Source organism: Heterodontus francisci, chromosome 9, assembly GCF_036365525.1.
Source record: "Heterodontus francisci isolate sHetFra1 chromosome 9, sHetFra1.hap1, whole genome shotgun sequence".
Classification (NCBI taxonomy): Eukaryota; Metazoa; Chordata; class Chondrichthyes; order Heterodontiformes; family Heterodontidae; genus Heterodontus; species Heterodontus francisci.
The window spans coordinates 18801813-18822753 of record NC_090379.1 but is presented as its reverse complement, the minus strand read 5'-3'; the positions used below and the strand labels follow the sequence as shown (position 1 = coordinate 18822753).

Genomic DNA, 20941 nt, shown 5'->3' with positions numbered 1-20941 from the left:
CATTAATCTTCATACTCAATTCCTTCATGTATAGAAAGAATGAACTAAGGGGAAAGCATACACAACCGCACTCTGATGAAAGTCATCGACTTGAAACATGAACTTTATTTCTCTCTTCATAAATGCTGCCCGACCTGCTGAGTGTTTCCAGCATTTTCAGTTTTATTGCATTCAGTAAAGATGTTTTGACGCCATCTACACTTCCTCTCCCCCTCCTGTGTCTGTTTTAGACTATTCATTCTTTCCTTACAGTTGGCAGTGAGAAAGTTGGTAGAGTGCGGTGTTTATTTCTACTGTTGTTCCTCCCTCTCCTATTTTCTGCTGTGTTCTGAAGACCTTGATTCATGCTGGGATACAGTTGGCTTCCCTTTGTTATCTCACCCAAATAACTATTCTTCATAGGTGAGCCTAGACCAAAGATGTTCAAGCCTGCATCCATTGTCACACACAGGTCCCAAGTGCTGGCAATCTGGCCCTCAGAGTAACTGTATCAGGTGGGAAGTGGACTGGCAGCATGTTAATGAGGTCCAGCAAATACTTACCCCACCATCCATCCACCCAAAGCACACCTGGAGTTAAATCTGGAGCATGTCTCTTTGCTAAATTAGCAAATAAGGTGTTTCGGCCGTGCTACCTCCATGTTTGTTTTCTGCCTTCCGGCGAAAGGATTTTGGTTATTTTTCTGAAACCCTAGGAGGATGTTTTGACTTGTTTTCAGACAAGTGCCGCCAACAGGTTTTTGTAATGAACTATATTTTTTTCACAGCCACTAAAAATCGCTATTCTGGGACCAACTGCAGTGGGGAAAACCTCCGTGGCAGAAAAGCTAGCCAAGCACTACAAGCTGCACCATATCAAAATAAAAGATGTAATTGAGGAGGCTATAGCAAATCTGGTACGTTTATTCTAACTAGACGCAAGAAAAGTTAAGAATGTGAAAAGACTACTTGACCCATCCAAAATCATCCCTCCAGTACCCTAACTCTGTAATTGGACTGTCCAGTTGTATGCTGAACAATCCTAATATTCTTGCTTCTTCTACCCTGCCTGGCAGACTGTTCCAAACACGTGTCACTCTTTGAGGAAACAATTTATTCCTGAGCAAGATTTTAAGTTTACTTTTCACTAATTTCTATTTATGTCCTCTGCTCCAATTTTTCTGACTCACTTTGAAGTAATAATCTATACAATTTAATATTTCATATGTTTCCATGTGATCCACCTTAATTGTCTACTTTTTCAAGTGTAAAGCTTCAGCTTCTCTAACTCCTCGCTTTTACACGTGGGACCACTTATATATCTATGGTCACATCTCTTCAGATTTCATTGATTTGCTTCTCCAGAAATATTGCAACATTGCAAATTTGCAGTTTTCTTTGCATTTTTTTTTTGTTGCAAGTTTTCTCTCCTAGATATCCTGACTTATGCTAGTGTATGGTTCCATGGGCACCAGCTTCCCTCGGGAACCTCATCAAGTGACTGTTTTTCATGTATAAGCCTAGACAACAGTTGGCAGCAGGTTATTTAACTATGGATCATAGTCTTGTTTTCTGCTGATATCCGCACACATCATGTCCTTTCCAGAAGAGGAGTTAATAGATATCAGTTGAACTACAAACCATGGTTGTTCTTGACTTCCTTAGCTCAGCGGCACTGAAGCCAATTGGGGCATATCTCCTTCCACCCTGGCTGGGACATATAACTCAGCACAGACCAGTGGTGGCTGGTTGCTTTTACCAACTGAGATATTGGGGTGAGCTGAGGCTTCCTTTTTTTAAAGAAACAATTGTGTAGTTTTTACAGCTTTGTTTCAAACTGAATGTTTATCATTTTAGGAATTAAAATGTTTGCAGCCTGATACTGAGGAAGCTGAAGAAGGTGAGGAAGAAGAAGTTGATGAGATGGGAGTCAGAGATGCCCAGGAGCTCCTTGACCAAATCAGAGAAAATATGGATCAAAATGGTGGTAATGGATGTCGTTAGATTTTTGTTTTGCATTTATATTTACTTATGAATAAATCAAGGTAACAGTTGCAAAACCTTTTAAATGTTGCATCAAGTTGTAAGTCCATGTATGACCAAGTAGATGCAGTGCATAACTTCCTCTCACTACACCAATCCAGTTGTTCCTATTTTTGATTCTTTCCCCATAAGTTGGTTGGTTGTTGGTTGGCATCCTTCCATCAATGAAAGATGATGGACACACAGCAAACAATCCATTTAGATGGGGTGTCTTCTCTTGGTGCTTCTTTGCTGATGATTATGAAGGCCAATCCTTGAGAGGCAGGTTCTGCCACAAATGCTGCACGTGAAGCTGCCAAGTGACGCTGTGAGTTGTTTTTGACGTTGGCGCCTATTGCCAAATTGCTGTAGCAACTGGTCATCGTGGTAGTGCACAGCAGCCCCTCTTTCGCCAGCTCATGACTCCCAGGTGTGAGAGTCAACATTTAGGACCTTCAAATCACTGACTTCAAGAGAAAGATGAATGGTCACCTGAGAGAAATAGACTTGCTGGGCTATGGGGATTGAGCCGGGGAGTGGAACTAGCTGCGTAGCTCCATGGAGAGCTGGCATGGATTCGAATGGCCTCCTTCTGTGCCGTAACTGACTCAATGACTCTGTGTTGTGCTTGCAAGCCTTGAAGCGGAGCTTTGGGCACCCCACTGGTCCTCTGGCCCTGGCTACCTCACCATGCAGAAGGTCTTTAGATACGCGACTGTCTTCTATCTTGCGGATGTGTCCGATTCACCAAAGTCGCCTCTATTTGATTAGTGCCAACACACTTGGGAGCTCTGCCTTTGATAGAATTTCCGCATTTGTGATTTTTGTCTTGCCAGGATATACCCATAATGCGCCGCAGTCAGTGAAGATTGAAATTATTGAGCTTCTTTTCCTGTAGCTTATTTTAATAACACTGATTAATACCTAATGTCAGGATATGCTTGCATTGCAAACTGCTCTCCATTAACAACTTGATTAACTTTTATCAAACTTAATTTCCTTTACAGCTTGTAACCTTACTGCACTGAACTGATGAACAACTGGCCGGAGTTGTGTTACATTGTTTGCTGTGTGTGGCTTAATCCTTTTCGACACTAGAGCATGTGGTAGTTTATAGTTATGCTGCACATTGTACAAAGCTGAAGTAATGCGAGATGGGTGGGCTTACACCCCATGCTGACTTCAGTCTTAAGTAATGCAGTATGTTTTGTACTGATGCAGAGCTGAGGTATTGTATAAGTGGCTCACAAGTTATCCTGTTTAGCAAGTTCAAGAATTGTTACCAGTTATGCAATTAATATTTTATTTGCCATTTCCAATAGCAACATGTTTATATTCTGTAATTTGAATCTAGAATAGGACAGACAGCATCCAAGAGGCTCAAAGTTAGTTGTTACACTTCTTATCACCAAAACATCTTCATCGAATATAAACGTGGAAATTATTGTGTTATTGTAAGAACACAATGGCCTTGGTATTAACCACCTCCCCTCCCCCCCCACCCCTCCCCCCCACATCAGCTGAGGGGAGTAAAACGTTTTTTGTCCTCAACCTGTCATTTATGTGCCTGTTGCCATTTTTACAGCAGCAGGTAACATGCAGTGTGAGTGTTCCACCTTGGAAAGGTGGGGCACTTAACCAACGTATTTAAATCAGGCTTCCATGGTATACCTGGGTTAAATTTAATAGTTATTGGCCAGATTTCCATGGGATCAGGAAACGGAAGTAAATGGAAGACGAACTGCCTGCTCAACCACTTGAAGAAACTTACTGATCTTAAAGTGCTTACTGGGGCATAGAGTCATTATGGCACAGAAGGAGGCCACTTGGCCCATCGAGTCCATGCTGTCTGTCTGTAGAGCAATCCAGTCAGCTCCATTCCCTGATCTATCCCCCATCCCTGCAAGTTTATTTCCCTCAAGTGCCCGTCCCACTTGCTTTTGAAATCATTGATTGTCTCCGCTTCCACTATCCTCATAGGCAGCGAGTTCCAGGTCATTGCCACTCCCTGCGTAAAAAAAGTTCCTCCTTGCATCCCTCCTCTATCTCTTGCCCAAAGCCTTTTTACCATCAGCTGAAGGGAATAGCAGTTCTTTGTCTACCTGTCATACTCTTGTACACCTCTATCAAATCTTACTTCAACCTCATTTTCTCCAAGGATAATATCCCCAACTTTTCCAACCTAACATTGTAGCTAAAATCTCTCAAGTCTGGAACCATTCTGGTAAATCTCTGTACCCTTTCAAGGACCCTCACAATCCTTCCTAAAGTGTGGTGACCAGAACTGGACACAATACTCTACTTGTGGCCTAACCAGCACTTTATAATGGTTCAGTATAACTTCCTTGCTTTTGTACTCAATACCTCTATTTATGAAGCCCAGGATCCCATTTATTTTGCTAACTACTCTCTTGTTTGGAGAAAAATAAATTTATTTCTGTATTTTAACTGATGTGCCCTTTGTCTATTGGCTTTGTAGGTCATCTGGATGATATGTATGTCATCAGGTTTATGAAAGAGAAGCTGACATCTATGCCTTGCCAGAACCAGGGTTTTATTCTTGATGGCTTTCCTAAAACGTATTTACAAACCAAGGACCTCTTTGGTGGTAAGTTATGCACACTTTACTATTATAATTTGACAGTTATCATCATGAAATCCAGTTAGCCCCAGGGCAGCCTGACACTCCAGCCCAAAGGCACACATAGATGCTGATTAGAACGAGGCTAGGGATGTATGTACATGTACAAATATATATGCTGCAAGTAAGGGCAGCACAGTGACGCAGTGGTTAGCACCGCAGCCTCACAGCTCCAGGGATCCGGGTTTGATTCTGGGTACTGCCTGTGCGGAGTTTGCAAGTTCTCCCTGTGACCGCGTGGGTTTTCGCCGGATGCTCCGGTTTCCTCCCACAGCCAAAGACTTGCAGGTTGATAGGTAAATTGGCCATTGTAAATTGCCCCTAGTGTAGGTAGGTGGTAGGGAATATGGGATTACTGTAGGGTTAGTATAAATGGGTGGTTGTTGGTCGGCACAGACTCGGTGGGCCGAAGGGCCTGTTTCAGTGCTGTATCTCTAAATAAATAAATAAAGGAACATACCATGATAACACATTTTATGAATGTGTTGTAAAACAAAATTCAGTCCTGTTCATTGCTATTGTTCAGTCAGTCGATTCATCTACAATTGCAAGGCACAAGTCAGGAGAGTGATAGATTACTCACCACTTGCCTGTGTGAGTGTAGTTCCAACATTACTCAAGAAGCTCAACACCATCGAAGACAAAGCAGCCTGCTTGATCAATATCCAATCACCACCTTAAACATTCACTCCCTCCACTATCGGTGCACAGTGGCAGCAGTGTGTACCATATACAAGATGCACTGCAGCAACTGGCCAAGCCTCTTTCAACAGCACCTTTCAAACCCACGACCTCTGCCACCTAGAAGGACAAGGGCAGTAGATACATGGGAACACCACCATCTGCCGGTTCCCCCCCAAGTCACACACCATCCTGACTTGGAACTATATTGTTGTTCCTTCACTGTTGCTGGGTCAAAATCCTGGAACTCCCTTCCTAACAGCACTGTGGTTGGACCCAGACAGAACGGACTGCTGCAGTTCAAGGAGGCGACTTACCACCCATCTTCTCAAGGGCAATTAGGGATGGGCAATAAATGCTGGCCTTCCTAGTGACGTTCACATCCCATGAACAAATAAAAAAAGGCGCCATGCAGTTTATGTGCCGCTACCATGAGAAGCAACAGGTGTGGAGTAATCCCGCTTCGTGATCTTCATGCCCATTTTCAATTTCACAGCCTTGGTCTCTCTTCCTGTTCTGTTTCTCAGTTGTCTCCAACTGTCTAATTCTTTCTATTTCTACCTATTGCAGCAAAAAAGCAGGAGGACAAACAGACGATATGAATTTGGGTGCTGGGTGCAGTCCATTCTAGCTGAAGCTAATAAACCTGACCCTAAATCACATTGGCTGCCATTTTGCTGTCTGGCTGGCTTTTAAAAACAGTAAAATAATACAAGGAAAACTGCAATGTGAGGCATTGTGAAAGGCAGTGAAAGACAAACAGAAGGGAAGGGAGACAAAGGAAGGGACATTTACAGAGAATTGGAAAGAGAAAGAGTGAGTGTGACTGAGAAACAAATAGAAATAACTAGGAAACAACACTTGAGAGATCCATCCAGAGAGAAAGGATAAACGACAAATAGAAAGAATTAGAGAGACAGAGAGAACTGAGAAACAGAACAGAAAGGGAGACAAGGGCCGCGAATTTGAAAACGGGTGTGGGGATCACAATGCAGGATTACCCTGTATCTGTTGCTTCTGATGGTGGCAGCATGGAAACTTGCTAATTTAAATGATTCTGCTGTGCAGCCAACGCTAAGCGGACTGTTGATTGGCTGCACGCCTGAGCATGGGGATGCAAAATTGTGAGAGGCTAGCATGAATTAAAGCCAGCCTGCACCTCTTAAAGGGGAGGTGCATTTTGACTGGAGCAGGTATTGGATGTTCTTCTAAAAGTGATTTTGACCTGGGGACAACTCATAATGGCACAACATGGCAGAGAGCAGGCTCCAAGATTTTCCGACATTGCATGAAGGCCTTGGTGCAAGAGTGGAGGGAAGGAGCAATGTCATCTATTCACAGGGGTGCGGGAGGCCCTCCAGACAAACTTTGCAAAGGCAGTAGGACCAGATAACCATGGCAGTCAATGCCAGGAGTCTATCCCTGTGGACCTGGATGCAGTGCCACAAGAAATTCAATGAGTGGTCAGGGTCAGTTGAATGCATCTTCATAAGCCATATCATACCAACTGAACCACTAGCTTCACACACAATTCATCAAAACCCTATCATTCACCTACCAGTGGCGCAGTGGTTAGTACCGCAGCCTCACAGCTCCAGCGACCAGGGTTCAATTCTGGGTACTGCCTGTGTGGAGTTTGCAAGTTCTGCCTGTGTCTGCGTGGGTTTCCTCCGGGTGCTTCGGTTTCCTCCCACATGCCAAAGACTTGCAGGTTGATAGGTAAATTGGCCATTATAAATTGCCCCTAGTATAGGTAGGTGGTAGGGGAATATAGGGACAGGTGAGGATGTGGTAGGAATATGGGATTAGTGTAGGATTAATATAAATGGGTGGTTAATGGTCGGCACAGACTCGGTGGGCCGTAGGGCCTGTTTTAGTGCTGTATCTCTAAATCTAAATCTAAAAATCAGGACTCATAGCGGCCATTGATATGCTTCACTATATCATCACACACTTCACACTGCTGCAAACCTCACACCCACATCTCACAGCTTGCACACACTGCCAGCTATTCAACCATGACAGCCACATCACCCAGACAGATTGCACTACACTTACTGACACACTTCCCTCTCTCCTGCAGGACTAGGTGGTACAGAACTGGAGATAGCAGCAGCTGACCAGCAGGGGACAGTTACGGCTGCATGTCCTTAACCCAATGGAGGGGATGGTGGTCACCATCATTGGAGCAGGCAGGGTTGAAACTGTGGCGGCAGCAGGGCTGCAAGATCGAAGATGACGGCATCTTCATATCCAATCTTGCTTCTCACATCCCACTTTCCCGCATCCTATAATTTTCTCTGACTTACAAGCTGCAAGTGGTGTAAGCATGCATCCCTTGCTTTCACCCCTCTCCTCACCACAAGCCTACCATTGAGCCTTTCTCTTTTCACACACCTAAGCACTGCAACCTGGCGTGGCAGTGGTGGAAGAGCAAGAGGTGCAAGAGCAGGAAGACAGTGATGAAGAAGAAACACTGTCACTTACTCTCACGCTCGCAGCTACCAGCTCGGAAATTAACACTCTGCGTACTTTAAAGGATAGCATAGAGGCGGGATCTGCAATTGGTGAGACACAGGCAGCCAGGGAAGGGTTTAAGGATAGCACTAATGTGAGCTCACCAGAAAGGTAAAGTTAATGTCACCAACAAATTCTTCTGCAGAGAACTCAGTTGAGGATTTCAATGGGGTGACCTACAAAGAAGGCTGATGGGAATGCTTGGAGTATTGACTGGCCTGCCAGAAAGTCTGTCAAGGAGCATGGAGGAGTCTGGCACAGAGGCTTTGCACAGAGCTTGGAACCCATCCTTTCCAGCGTAGAAGTGATGGCCAACTCCATTAGCACAGTTGTGGACCCAAGCTTCTGATGGTCGATGTCTCAGCTTCCATTGCAGCACAAGCAGAAGCCACCCAGTGTCTGGATGCTGCAGTGGAAGTTCAGACTGAAGTCATACAAGTTGAGCTAGCTGCCATGCAGCCTTCGACTCATGCCATCATGGCTGCGGATACCAGTGTTCAAATAGGCTGTCACAGCAGTCCAGCAGTCTCTCCTCCAACAAATTACAACGATTACTGAGGTGCTGCCCCAGGGTAGTGGCAGTACCTTCATCTCCCTCAGGATATCAGCATTTATCCTTCCACCACTCTCACACCACTGTCAGGCAACCAGCCCAGACTTCTGCTGCCCATGCTTAGATGGAGTAGTTCAAAGCCGGGGCTTCTAGGGAAGAGAGTTGCTCAAGGTTGTCCTGCAAGGCCATTTTTCACTCTCCTCCATTGAAAGTCAACAGCCTTCCATGATGCAGCCACTGGGATTGCACTGTTTAGGAGCATAGGACATGCATAGGCACACAGAAGGCAGGCACTAAGGGAAAGCACAGGGATAATTAGTTGACATTTGTACGCAAAATGGTATGGTTTCATTTATATATTTGGTTTGGAATGTTTATTTTATGGTGGCTTTTATTTTTGCATTGTGGCCATTATGTCTCTGATGGTCAGTAACAGAGAAGGTAAGCTGTGGAACTGAGGGTGAATGAGGAGTTAGGGTTGCATTTACTCGTATCTCAGTTGAATGATTGGATCGCAGACAGTCTGGCCTTCTCTTCAGCTAATGGTCTTATAGCTGGTGGCAAGAGCTGTGCCTCATGATGGCAAGATTGTGCGGCATGCAACAGAACACTACGAATCTTGACACATGCTCTGGCAAGTACTGCAGGGCTCCTCCAGAGCAATCCAGGCTGTAGAAGCGTTATTTAATCTCCCCAATGGCCTGCTCTATTGCATTTTGTGTGGCAGCAAGGCTTTTGTTTTTTGCAGGACAAACTGCTGGAGAAGAAAGGAGCAGTAAGAGGGGGAGAAGGTCTTTCAGCAGGAGGCCATATCCGTTCAGGCATTAAAGAGCCGAATTTCATGGCCAAAATGTTTATTTTTGACTGTGAAGAACACCATGGCTGAATTTTTCCAGCTCGCAACCGATCGGTGCAGGCGCGAGATGTGCACCGCGGACCCACTGCAATACTTCGCATGGCGGCTCATTTCCATGGAGGGGTCAGACCGCCCGCCCCTGATGACGTCATCATCGGGGGCGGGTGCTCCGGCAGCAGCGTCCGGTGTCACTGCACAGGCACTGGCGTCATTTTAAAAGGGCTTCAAGCCCTTCAGAGCCATTTAAATTTTTAAAGGTCTGCAAAAAATACAATTAAAATTTTAATAGCACTTTGAATCCCCTCTCTCACCCTCCCAATGAGTAATCAATCTATAAATTGCCTTCTCCCCAAAAGAACCTTTTGTTCTGATCCCGAACTATCCCTCACAAACTTTATTAACTTTGACCCTCAAACCCTTCCAACCATCCCCGCAACCAATAGTGAGTTTTCCCGCTTCTCCCCCCACCCTGAAAACTTCACCCCCCTCCCCACCAGCATTCTGCCTCGGATCTCTGAATGGGACGAGATAAGTGATTATGCATTAGTTAACATTTATTTAAATATTTAAATTAAGGTTCTGTCTCCGAGCAGTGGTGGGGAGGGTGCCGTCACAAGGTCTCGCCGCTGCCGATAACATGAGACTGGGCCGTCCCAGCATTGAGGCCCATGGCGGGCCTCTCCCGGAGATATTTTCCAGGCCCCCCCACCACAACCCCCGACGTCAGGGGGCTGGTAAAATCCAGCCCGAAGTATGATCAGTTATTTCTATTTTTAGATACCTGTTCTAAATATCTATTTTTGGAAATTTAGAGTATAATAGGGGTAGTTATCTAATTTTGTGTTTCTATAAAATTATAGCTATAAAATTATTCCTAATTGTTTCTTTAATATTGAATCATGCTGTCTCTCCCACTTCCTGTTTGATGCTCACTATTGTACCTGTAAAGTACTAGAGGAGATTGTGTTATGTGAAAGTTGTTCTATGCTAAGACTGTGCTTATGAATAACAAAGCAAATGAGTAACAGAGGAGTCAAGGAAAATGTAATTACAAGTAGAAACTTTTGGAATAAATTACAAATACAGTACCTATATCATCCTGACAAAAATCCCATGAATATTCAGGAGACCTACTGATAGAGTTGAGATGTGCCAAATGTTGTGCCATGGAGTGATAGGATGTTGATTAGGTGTTCAGTTCCCTGTACAGTAAGATCCTGACTTCAGATGGGTTATCTAAGGAAACTGCTGAAAACAGATAATGTGCAGTCACCAGCATGTAAGGGAAAATCACTCAGAGGGTAGCTCAAACTATGGTGTCCACCTATGCCTCCCAGTAGCTGTCCACAGTACCAAAGTGGGTGAGGTCTGACAGTAGAAATGACCTGGTCAGGAAATGGGGTGTAGGAGATACCTAAATAAGGGGAGAAAAACATGAAGGTGGGAGTCAAAGAAAATTTGGGGCTTACCAGATTTAAACTTTGATTGTATTCCTCAAACATTTGTAGGTTAAAGATTTTTGAGAGCTGCTTAGAGGTCTGGATTTATTGTCATTGTCAAGTGTTGAATGAAAAATGCCATCAACTCATTGAACACGCTTCTTTCAACAGATGAAATTGGAATATCATGGGCTGTGCCCAACATATTTAGTCACCTGAGAGAGGTAAATAGCCAGACAAAACTTCTAAAATGATAAGGCTATATCAAATGTCTTCTTGCAAAACACAAGCATATACGTCTAATGTTACTATCGATTTCATTCAATCCCGATCAGTTAAATTCCACACACACATTTCTGTGGTCCCAGACCAGAGACACTAGAGTGTTCTTTAGAACCTGAATTCATCCATGTCAGTCCTCATCCTTATTTTGTCTTGTCTTGTAATGCAGCTGAAGAGGAGGAGGAAGAAGAAAGTGCCTTAAGCAAATTACCACAATTCGACAAGACAATTACTCCAGGTTAGTAATGTTTCATTGTATTTCTGATTTTTAAAAACTATCTCAATAATACCAGTCACACTTTATTTTTTGTCGCTGTCATCCTGCAAATACCTGCAAAATCTATTGAATTCATTTACAGAATCTATCTGTTGATGGTCCAACTTAATAGCGCTAAGGGAGAAAAGGTCATTTGACCCATCAAACTGGCCCTTTTCGCAAGCATAATCTGCCCCATAGTGGATTTTATTCCATCTCTTAACTGCTAAGGGGAACATTTGTTTGAAGTTCTCTGACCCTGAAAGGTAATTCCAGAATATTTATGTATTGCTGCAATTTAAAACTTCCACGAGTGACTCCTCATCCTTATTGAATTGATCTACACCTAGGCTCCCCAATCCCTTCTCCTCTGGCTTCTCTACATGCCTACTCTCGCTCAATCTCATCATACATGGAACCCACAACCATCACCATCTTATCAACCTCGCCTTCTCTCTGCTCCTGAGGTCTCAATCACCAACAAGGCTACCTCTGACCACTTCCTTGTCTCCATTACCACCCACATTCCCCCCAACCTCTTACTATCTACCCTTATAAAAAAAACCTCACTTAACTTACTTTAAAAACTCCCATATCTCTGACCCTCCACCTATCACGACTTCTGCCAATAATTCAAGTCTCTGTATGCTTTCTCTCCACAGAGTATATCTTTTCTTTGGAAGCCTCCGATGAGTTCCTGAAAAATCGTGTCTTGAACCTGCCAGAGAGTGTTGTCGTTGGAACCCATTATACACAAGATAGGTTCTTTCGCCATCTTTCCCACTACAGGGAACAAAATATGGAAGATGAAACCCTCCTTAATTTTTTTGATGAGATTGAGATTCATCCTGTGCATATTGGTAAGCTTATTGATGTCAATGAAATGACTGACTTAAGAACATAAAATAGCCAAGTAGGAGTAGGCGATTTGGACCCTTGAGCCTGCTCTGCCATTCAGTAAGATCACAGTTGAACTTCTACATCAACTCCACTTTTCCATCCTATCTCCATATCTCTTGATTCCCCTTAGTGCTCAAAAATCTATCAGTCTCAGTCTTGAATATACTTACTAACTGAGCATCCACAGCTCTCTAGGGTAGAGAATTCCAAAGATTCACAACCTTATGAGTGAAGATATTTCTCCTCATCTCAGTCCTGAATGACTAAACCTTTACCCTGAGACTATCACCCCTAGTTCTAGAGTCTCTAGCCGGGGGAAACAGCCTCTTAGCATCTACCCTGTCAAGCCCTCAAAGAATTTTATGTTTCAGTGAAATAACCTCTCATTCTTCTAAACTCCAGAGAATGTAGGTCCGTTCTATTCCATCTCTCCTCATGAGACACTCACGCCATCAATCAATTGAGTGACTCTCTGTTGCACCCTCTCCAAAGCAAGCATATACTTATTTAGGTATGGAGACCAAAACTGTACATGACTGTAGAGCTGTTACTAGAATTTCAATATATGCAAGGGCTATGCAAAATTTTCATTCTGTGTCCACTTAAACTGAAAACAACCAGTAACACAATTAGAGATTTTGTCCATATAACTTAGGGTTAGAGAGAGTATTTTGAGCTGTATAACATTCGAGTGTAATACTGATGGTTACAGAAAATGGCTTTTTCCAGTCCTGTACAGTATTAAGTTACTAAGAACATTGCAAGATATTGGGTGTAGGTTGGAGGTAGCTAAGCATGCCTAGTGATAGGTTTTGAATAATCATGTCCTCTTTGAACTTGTGATATTGCCTTAGAGTCAGGGAGGAATTTCCCAGAAATTATCCTTATGTTGTTTTCTTTGTTTCTTGTTTTGCCTCTGCCGGAAGTTGCATTATTAACCACTGGGGAAGGCCTAATGAATAAGGTGAGCATTGAGGGCCCGATAGCCTTTTCTCATCTTTTCATTTGTAAGCCACTGGTGGTAGTTGCAAAGCAGCAATCATGAGACAAACATATTGAAACATTGTTGAAAGTGTATTGCCTTGTGCTCTTTTTTACTTGCAAAGTACGGTACCAATGTGCTGAATAAGCCAAATCGTGATGTCGTTTACAGCAACTGTAAAGATGTTTGCATCTCAATGGTGGTTGATATTAATCATTCTGAGCACAGCCACCAAGTAGAGTGTCTCAGCCTAGAATGGTGCAGTGCCAGCTATAATATATAAGTTGGGCCATATAATGTGCACTTCGTGCAACTGTAACACTTACTTCCAGTAACACTTTTCTGTTACCTTTTTTTCCTATCCTGCCTGTTATACTTGAACTTAGCTATTTACTATACTTGTCTGAGTCCTCCAAAGTAAATGATGCTGTTCTGCACAGTTCCACCCACCCAAGGCCTGGAAAATATAGCAGGGAGTTGGAAAATGTTCATATTTTTCCCACTTAAAACACTCAGTAGTTTTTTTAAATTTGTTTGTGTGATGTGGGCATTGCTGACTAGGCCAGCATTTGTTGTCCATCTCTAATTGCCCTTGAACTGAGTGGCTTGCTGGACATGAGGCCAGCAAAGCACCTTTCTGTGGGTTTGGAGTCACATGTAGGCCAGACCAGGTAAGGGCAGCAGATTTCCTTCCCTAAAGGACATTAGTGAACCAGATGGGTTTTTACAACAATCGACAATACAATTACAGGTTTGTCCTTCCATCCTGACCCTCCCTCCTGCTTCTGCCACCTCCTGCTTCTGAGTACCTAAGCGTTGATTGACTTGCCCGTGCCCCACCTCACCAGCTTGCAGCTTCCTTGTCACAGCTTCCCACCTGAGAGCCATCCACCATGGTCTGCTCCCTGGTATCCATGGTTATCAGACCTCTTGACCTATCTGATTTGCTACCTTTCCTTGTACTGGACTAGAAATGGATATTAATTGTTTAAAGTGCTTGTTGTGCTTCTATCATACCTAGCAAGAAAAATTTGCACTTCAAAGAAAAAAAATGTTTCTTGCACATATTTTTAATTCATACTGGAGGGCCTCACATGGAATCGCTCACGATAATTTCGAGATCACATTTTACAGGAAAATAGGAACAGTAGTAGGCCATTCAACCCCTTGAGCCTGTTCCACCATCCAATGGCACCATGGCTTATGCTATGAAAAGTACAGTATATTAACCAGGCTATAATTGAACAAATCAAACTGCAGCGGGAGGCGGCTGGCTCTCAAATTGCCTCCACTCAAGCCAAGCACAAGGAGATGTTATCTTAAAGAGAAAGATAAACAGGTTAATGGTAAAGTACCTCATTGGCTGTAAGGCACTTTGGGAGATCCTGGGGTCTTGAAAGGTGCTATTGGAAAATGTATTTCTTTTAACTGCAGTGCTTATAGCTGACTTTCCCTGTGACTTTCCTTCTCTCCTTCCCAAAGGTGAAGTACCTCAGCTGCGTTCAGCGCAGGGATAGGCACCAACATGTTGCATCAGGAACATTTGACAAAATTATTGACTCAGCGATGGACATGGGGCCAATTAATCTGTATATAAAGTGTATAGCCACCCTAATGCCATTAAAACACAGTCTGATTTAAAATGCATTTCTCTCTAGCGAGATATCTGGCCATGTTTTTGCTTGCACAAGTCGTCAATGCCCGCACACTTGATGTAGCGATGCGGAGAATCCGGATAAATGTCCATCTCTCAGGAGTAATCTTGATCTCTCTCTCCTCCTCTCTGTGTCAATCCCTATCCCCTCTCTGTGTCCACCTCTCTCCTGTGCCCATCTCTCTCCCCGTCCCCTCTGTGTCCGTCTGTCTTCCCTCTCTCCTCCCTCTCTGTCCATCCCTCTCCCCCCCATCTGTTCCCCTCTTTCTCTCTCCCCCACCCACTCTCCCTCTATCTCCCCCTCTCTCTCTCTGCTCTCTCTTGCCCTCTCTCCCTTCTCTCTCTCACTCTGCCCCTCCCCCTCTCTCTCTCCCCCTCCCTCCACTCCTCTCTTTCCCCCCTTTATCTCCACCTCTCTCTCACTCTGTACCCCTCTCTCCCCTCTCTGTCTCTGTCCCGCCCCCTCCCTCTCCCCCTCTCGCTCTCCTCCCCTCTCTCCCTCTTCTCCCCTCTCTCCCTCCTCCCTTTCCCCCCTCTGTCTCCTCCCCTCTCTCTCCTCTCTCTCTCTCTCTCTCTCTCTCTTTGCAGAGAGCGGGAACTCTCAGCTTTGTGGTTGGTCAGTTTTTAAAAATCGCAGCCGTCAGTTTCACAGCTGACAGGTGCTTACAGCAGAAATAGCAGTTTCTGAACTTTGGACAAGTTTGTGAATTTCTAGTGGGCTTTAAAAAAAAATTGGAACCCACTGAGAAACCACGAACTTGTCTGAAGTTCAGAAATCGCTCCCAGCACCTGTCAGCTGTGAAACTAACAACTGTGATTTTTTTTTTAAGTCAGACTGGCCTGGGAGAAGAAGTCAATGGGAAATTTCTCGTTCCTGAAATTACCAGTCACTGACCTCAAAATTTTTACCATGGACACTGGTGTCTGTGTACGGACACATTGCTGACCCCTGGTCAGTGCTAATGGCACAGCGTGTATGGAATATCTTGGGTACTTACACATATATTTCATAAATATAGATGCTTATTTTAGTGAATGGTTTACTTTTAGCTCTGACAGAATCATTATTAGTGATTTCCGTGGCACAATAAAAGATGTAACTCATTAGAGTGTGGTGTAGATTTTTTAAAAACACATCAGTGGTGAAAATCTGAAATAAAAGCATAAAATGTTGGGAATACACAGTAGGTCCATCAGTAGCTTAAAGAGAAAGATAAGTCTGTTCATGGCCTAGGTTCATTAGAACTGCCATAGTCAGGAGGAGAGTCCATTGATAGGACTGACCAAAACACAGATAAGAATAATGGGTAGAGATCAAGAATACAGGTATGGTAACTGGCGTTACAAAGTGCCAGCCAAATTGTTTAATAGCATGTAGATAAGAACATTAAATAGAGGAAAGTGACGTAAATCGCTATAACACAATGCAAAGGTCATTTTGGTTAGAAAGACAAAGTTAAATGTAGCTCTTTGATGTAGTACAGTGAAATCGTCTGTCTCCATAAATAATTAGGCATTGTTGGTGGGGAAACCTCAAAATATTGTGATGCTGTGGTTAACTGTTGATTTTCCACTGTGTTGAAGATTGCAATGGGCTTAAAAGAAAACTTGACAATGCAGCCTGTAACTGTTCCTTTCAGACGTTTCGCAAGACAACGATGCTGAAAACACCCCAGTGGTTAATGAAATTATTAAAATCGTTGGAGTTGCCAAAAACTATGGGCCCACACCCGAAGAGCTGAAAGAGTTGCAGCGTAAAGAGGCAGATGAACGCCTGGCCAGAGAGGTTGCTGAACATGTAGAACGAGAACGCAGGGAGGCAGAAGAAGCTGCAGAAAAATTAGCACGCTGGGAAGAGTGGGTAAGTGAGGGAAACATACTCTAAGATAGAACATTATGTCTGGTTCGAATAATACCTGGAACCCATATAGCCCACAATGTTCCTTAAAATTTTAACTGGGCACCAAAATTTGCCATCTGATCACTATCAGAAGCTCCCACCATGAATTTAAATTGATGATCTGCAGTGAGATCTCTTTAATAAAGCACAGAAAATCTCAGCAGGTCCATGTCTGCCTGATATTTGTGACAGAAATAGTTACACCCGGGTACATTTTCCCTTCAGTCTTTATGTGCTGCTAGCAACCACCAGGATTGTTGGTTCAGGATTGTCCTCGGTACATTTCTCTCTGCATCATCCCATAGTTATTCTACCTAATGTTTAAATAAACAAATCTCTTGGTTCTTAGAATCCTATCAATTATTAGCAACATGGATAATTGGTAACCACAAATTACCAGGTGCATTACAGCTGCTGGTTCAGTTACATAATTTAATGGCATTTTGCTATTTGAAAATTCCGGAGTTTAAATATTATTTCATTTCTCCTATATTTTTCACCCTGTAATTTTCCAAGATACTATATCCAGTATTACTGTACTGTAGTACTATCTCCATCTAGAACTGATATCCAGTGCTAATATGGCCATCTCTAATGTTAGTGTTTCACAAACAAATAAAGACTTTTAGATGCTGCTTTAAAACAGCCTCCGCATGTGTTAACAAATTGTTCTGATAAAGGGTACACACCCAGAATGTCACAGTCTGTCTGTACTCTTTACAAAGCTAATAGCATGTATTTTCAACATTTTTTGTTCTTATTTCAGATTTTTAGCATTTGACACTTTTCCTTTATATTTTACAAATGATTTTGTTGGTTTATGAGCAAATGTAGCTGTTTTGTGCTTTAAGTAGTTTTTTTTACATTTGCAAATCATAATAAAACACAAATACTATACCCTTCATGCTTGAATGAAGTCTGGATTTAGTAAATATTAGCAATTTCAGAAATTTTTTCAGAGACAATTTTTTTCCCTGTAAATCGTTCTTGCTGTTTTGCATTTCTGGGGATTCCTCTATTGAATATGGCCATTCCCTGATCATTTCTAATCTACTTCAGGTTGATGGAATTGACAGTCAGTTCCTGTGAAAATAACTGCTTGACATGTTTATGAAAGCTGCACTTACATATATATGTGTGTATTTGTAGCTAAGAAGTTAAGAAATAGCAGCAGGAATAGCCCATTTAGCCCTTTGAGCCTGCTGCACCATTCAATATGATCACGACTGCTCTTCAACCTCAGCTCCACCTTCCTGCACAATCCCCATGTCCCTTATCCCTTCTGTGTGTAAGCTGAAAAATTAATGTCTCTGGGTTTTTTTTTTAATGCAGAACAAGCGCCTGGAAGAGGTAAAGAGACAAGAACAGGAATTTCTTGAAGCTCATTCGGTTCCACTACGAAATTATTTAATGCAGAACGTTATGCCTACACTGACCAAAGGGCTGATTGAGTGCTGTAAGATCAGACCCGATGACCCAGTGGATTTTCTGGTAAGGAAAGTAAAAAATTGATTCTCTCCCCCCCACCCCACCCCCTGACCTTTTTAATTATCCTCCCTTCCCTCCTTCCCCAGTTCACAAACCAACAGTGACCCCCTCTATGCAACATTATTGAACTGTGAGGATATTGCACCTCCAGTAATCAGTACTGATGCCAGCTCATGATCAGTGTGCGGGTGAAATTACCAGTTTTCCATCCCAATCAGCAGCCCAGGCTAACCTTCCACAACTGTGACTGGCCCAACAGCTGTGAAGGAAATAAGAGCTGTGAAGCAAGTAAACTACATCTGATTTAGTACCAAACATCTTTATTCCCATACTACAGTTATACACTTAACATGAAAGCAACTTTAGCCTCTTCTCGTGAAGAGTTGTCAGGTGCCAGCAGTATTCTGTTGATTTCTCTCAGAAAAATGTAGCTCCTTTGTATATTTGTACATAAATATACAGTGAATGCTCCACAATCCATATTTCAGAAGCTACCATGGGATCACTTGGATAATAATCAGGATTAGTGTTCTCAGATGATTTCCCCCACTCCTAGCCCAGCTGTGCTGAGGCAAATTGTAGTTACATGTCTGAAGCAAATTCACAATTCTGCAGTTTTTAAGGATCAAGCAGCTGAAAAGTCCACTTATTTTACCTGTTCCTCCTGTGACATAATATAATAATATGAAGGTATGGTCAGACATACAGTTATATCTGGCTCCTCTCTCAATTTGGTTTTCTAATCAATGTTCTCTATGATCAGATGATCACAAAACTAGAAAAGGTTTACCATCTCCCTACTTCAGTTATACCTCCCCATAATACTCCTATAAACTTTAATTCACTCTACCCTCATCCAGAACTGACCAACCATACCAATATGTATTTTATATATATATATTTATTTTTAAGGCTGAATACCTGTTCAAGAATAATCCACAAATTGACTGAAGAGAAAGGAGAAGAAGTTGATACACTTCCAGAGATCAAATAGATGTTAAAACCAGTTCTCATGAAAGGCATTGATTAGAACTGTGTCTTTTTAAATTGTATATTAGCAAAAGAAATTGTAGTCAAAATGTAATTTGTGCTATTAAACTAAATCCTGCTTATATATTTGAATAAAGAGAAGCCTAACCACCTGTACTTGTGCAGTGCAGCACCTTTGTATTATTCATACTTTAGAAAGAAATCCTGTTCCTCTGTTGGAAAGTGTAACATTGGTCTACTGTTTTATCATTAGACTATGACATGAAACACAGCTCAGCTGTGAGCAATGATGTGCTTTTTCAGATCAAAAATGTCCACAATAAGAAAACTTTAGGTTTAATCAGCAAAACAGTTTCAGAAAGGACAAATAAAATACTTCTCAAATGCCTGCACGCAGCAGAATACCAAGAAGTGTTGTTGTGCGTTGTGGGCTGAGTCATTTCCTCAACACCTTTCCCACATTGAACTGTTCTGCTGTGTGTATGTAACACAGGCGATTGAAAGGGCCGCTGTACATTGATGCTGTCCATTGGTGTGCAGAAACCACTCCCTACACCAAACTAGGAAAGCAGTTGCTTGTGTCCTTTTGGAACTGTGATATGCTGAGGCTGCTGGATTTTTTGTGTGTTTAATCCTAACTTTGGGATTGTTTTTAGGGGGTAATTATCTGGGTTAACCCTAAAGGCAGCTGTTAAATTCTAGTACCAGTGTTGTTACTGACACACAGATAAAATGATGTATGTGAGCTACCTAACTAATGTACACACTTTAAAGGAGCTAAGCTTTATTGTTTTGGGGGGGTTTTTCAGTTTGAAGTACATACATTTTATTTATCCATACACTTCCATATAGTAACTTTATTTTTTAACATATTATTTCAGTTTCTCATAACTCCCCCTTAGTGGCATTCTGCATTAGGAACCAATCCCAGACGACATTTCATATGACTTGTGATCAAGCATCTGTCATGCAATGACCATTCACTGGGTGGTGTCTGATTGTGGCTGCAGAGATTCTGTCCTCCTAATTTTTTCTGCTTTCACACAGGGTAAGCGCTTGCCTTCTGATGGTGCCTGTCCATGATGGGATGGCTCACGTCAGTAAATTACCCTGTGGGAAATTGTGTCCTATCAGTGGTCCAGCATATCTGAGCTCCAATATGTGGTGCCACCATATCATATGGTTTTTTAATTTGTATTTTATAAATCTTTACAGCAGCACATTCAAAGTGGACGGTTTCCACATTCACCTTGGTCCTGACATATTGATATTTTTTGATGATTGTTATAAGTGATAGTTGCCATAAACTTGAGCTTATCCAACACTGCTGCCCATATCCTAACTCACACCAAATACTGCTCACCCAATCAGCCTTGTGCTTGCATTGGCTCCCAGTACACCAACACTGCAACAGCTTTAACGTAAGAAACAGCTCCTTGAGTCTGCTCTGCCATGAGATAAGATCATGGCTGATCTTGACCTCAACTCCACTTTCCTGTCTGGTACTCATATCCCTTGATTCTCCTAGAGTCCAAAATCTATCTCAGTCTTGAATATACTCAACGACTGATCATCCACAGCCCTCTAGGGTATACTATATCCCCTTTATACTATATACCGCATCCACTTTATCTACTCTGCTAGTTACATCCTCAAAAAACTCTAATAAATTTGTCAAATGCAATTTCCCTTTCATAAAAACATTTTACCTTTACCTAATCATATTATAATTTTCTAAGTGCCTTGTTAACACCTCGTTAATAATGGATTCCAGCATTTTCCTGATGACAATGTCAGGTTAA

General features: G+C 42.6%; 1 protein-coding gene across 2 annotated transcripts in view; it reads left to right on the top strand.

Annotated features, from left to right (window-relative positions):
- ak7b (adenylate kinase 7b) overlaps positions 1–19295 on the top strand; it is a 68285-nt gene extending 48990 nt beyond the window's left edge. Inside the window, exons 11-18 of one of the 2 annotated variants that reach the window (XM_068038614.1) lie at positions 767–895; positions 1836–1965; positions 4480–4608; positions 11139–11207; positions 11888–12085; positions 16402–16622; positions 17994–18152; positions 19062–19295. In XM_068038614.1, coding sequence (XP_067894715.1) covers positions 767–895; positions 1836–1965; positions 4480–4608; positions 11139–11207; positions 11888–12085; positions 16402–16622; positions 17994–18152; positions 19062–19100 — 1074 coding nt within the window. In that variant the 3' untranslated portion in view covers positions 19101–19295. Of the gene's footprint in view, positions 1–766; positions 896–1835; positions 1966–4479; positions 4609–11138; positions 11208–11887; positions 12086–13051; positions 13090–16401; positions 16623–17993; positions 18153–19061 lie in introns of those variants that run through there. The other variant, XM_068038615.1, reaches the window with a different exon arrangement.
- The last annotated feature ends 1646 nt before the right edge of the window (positions 19296–20941 follow it).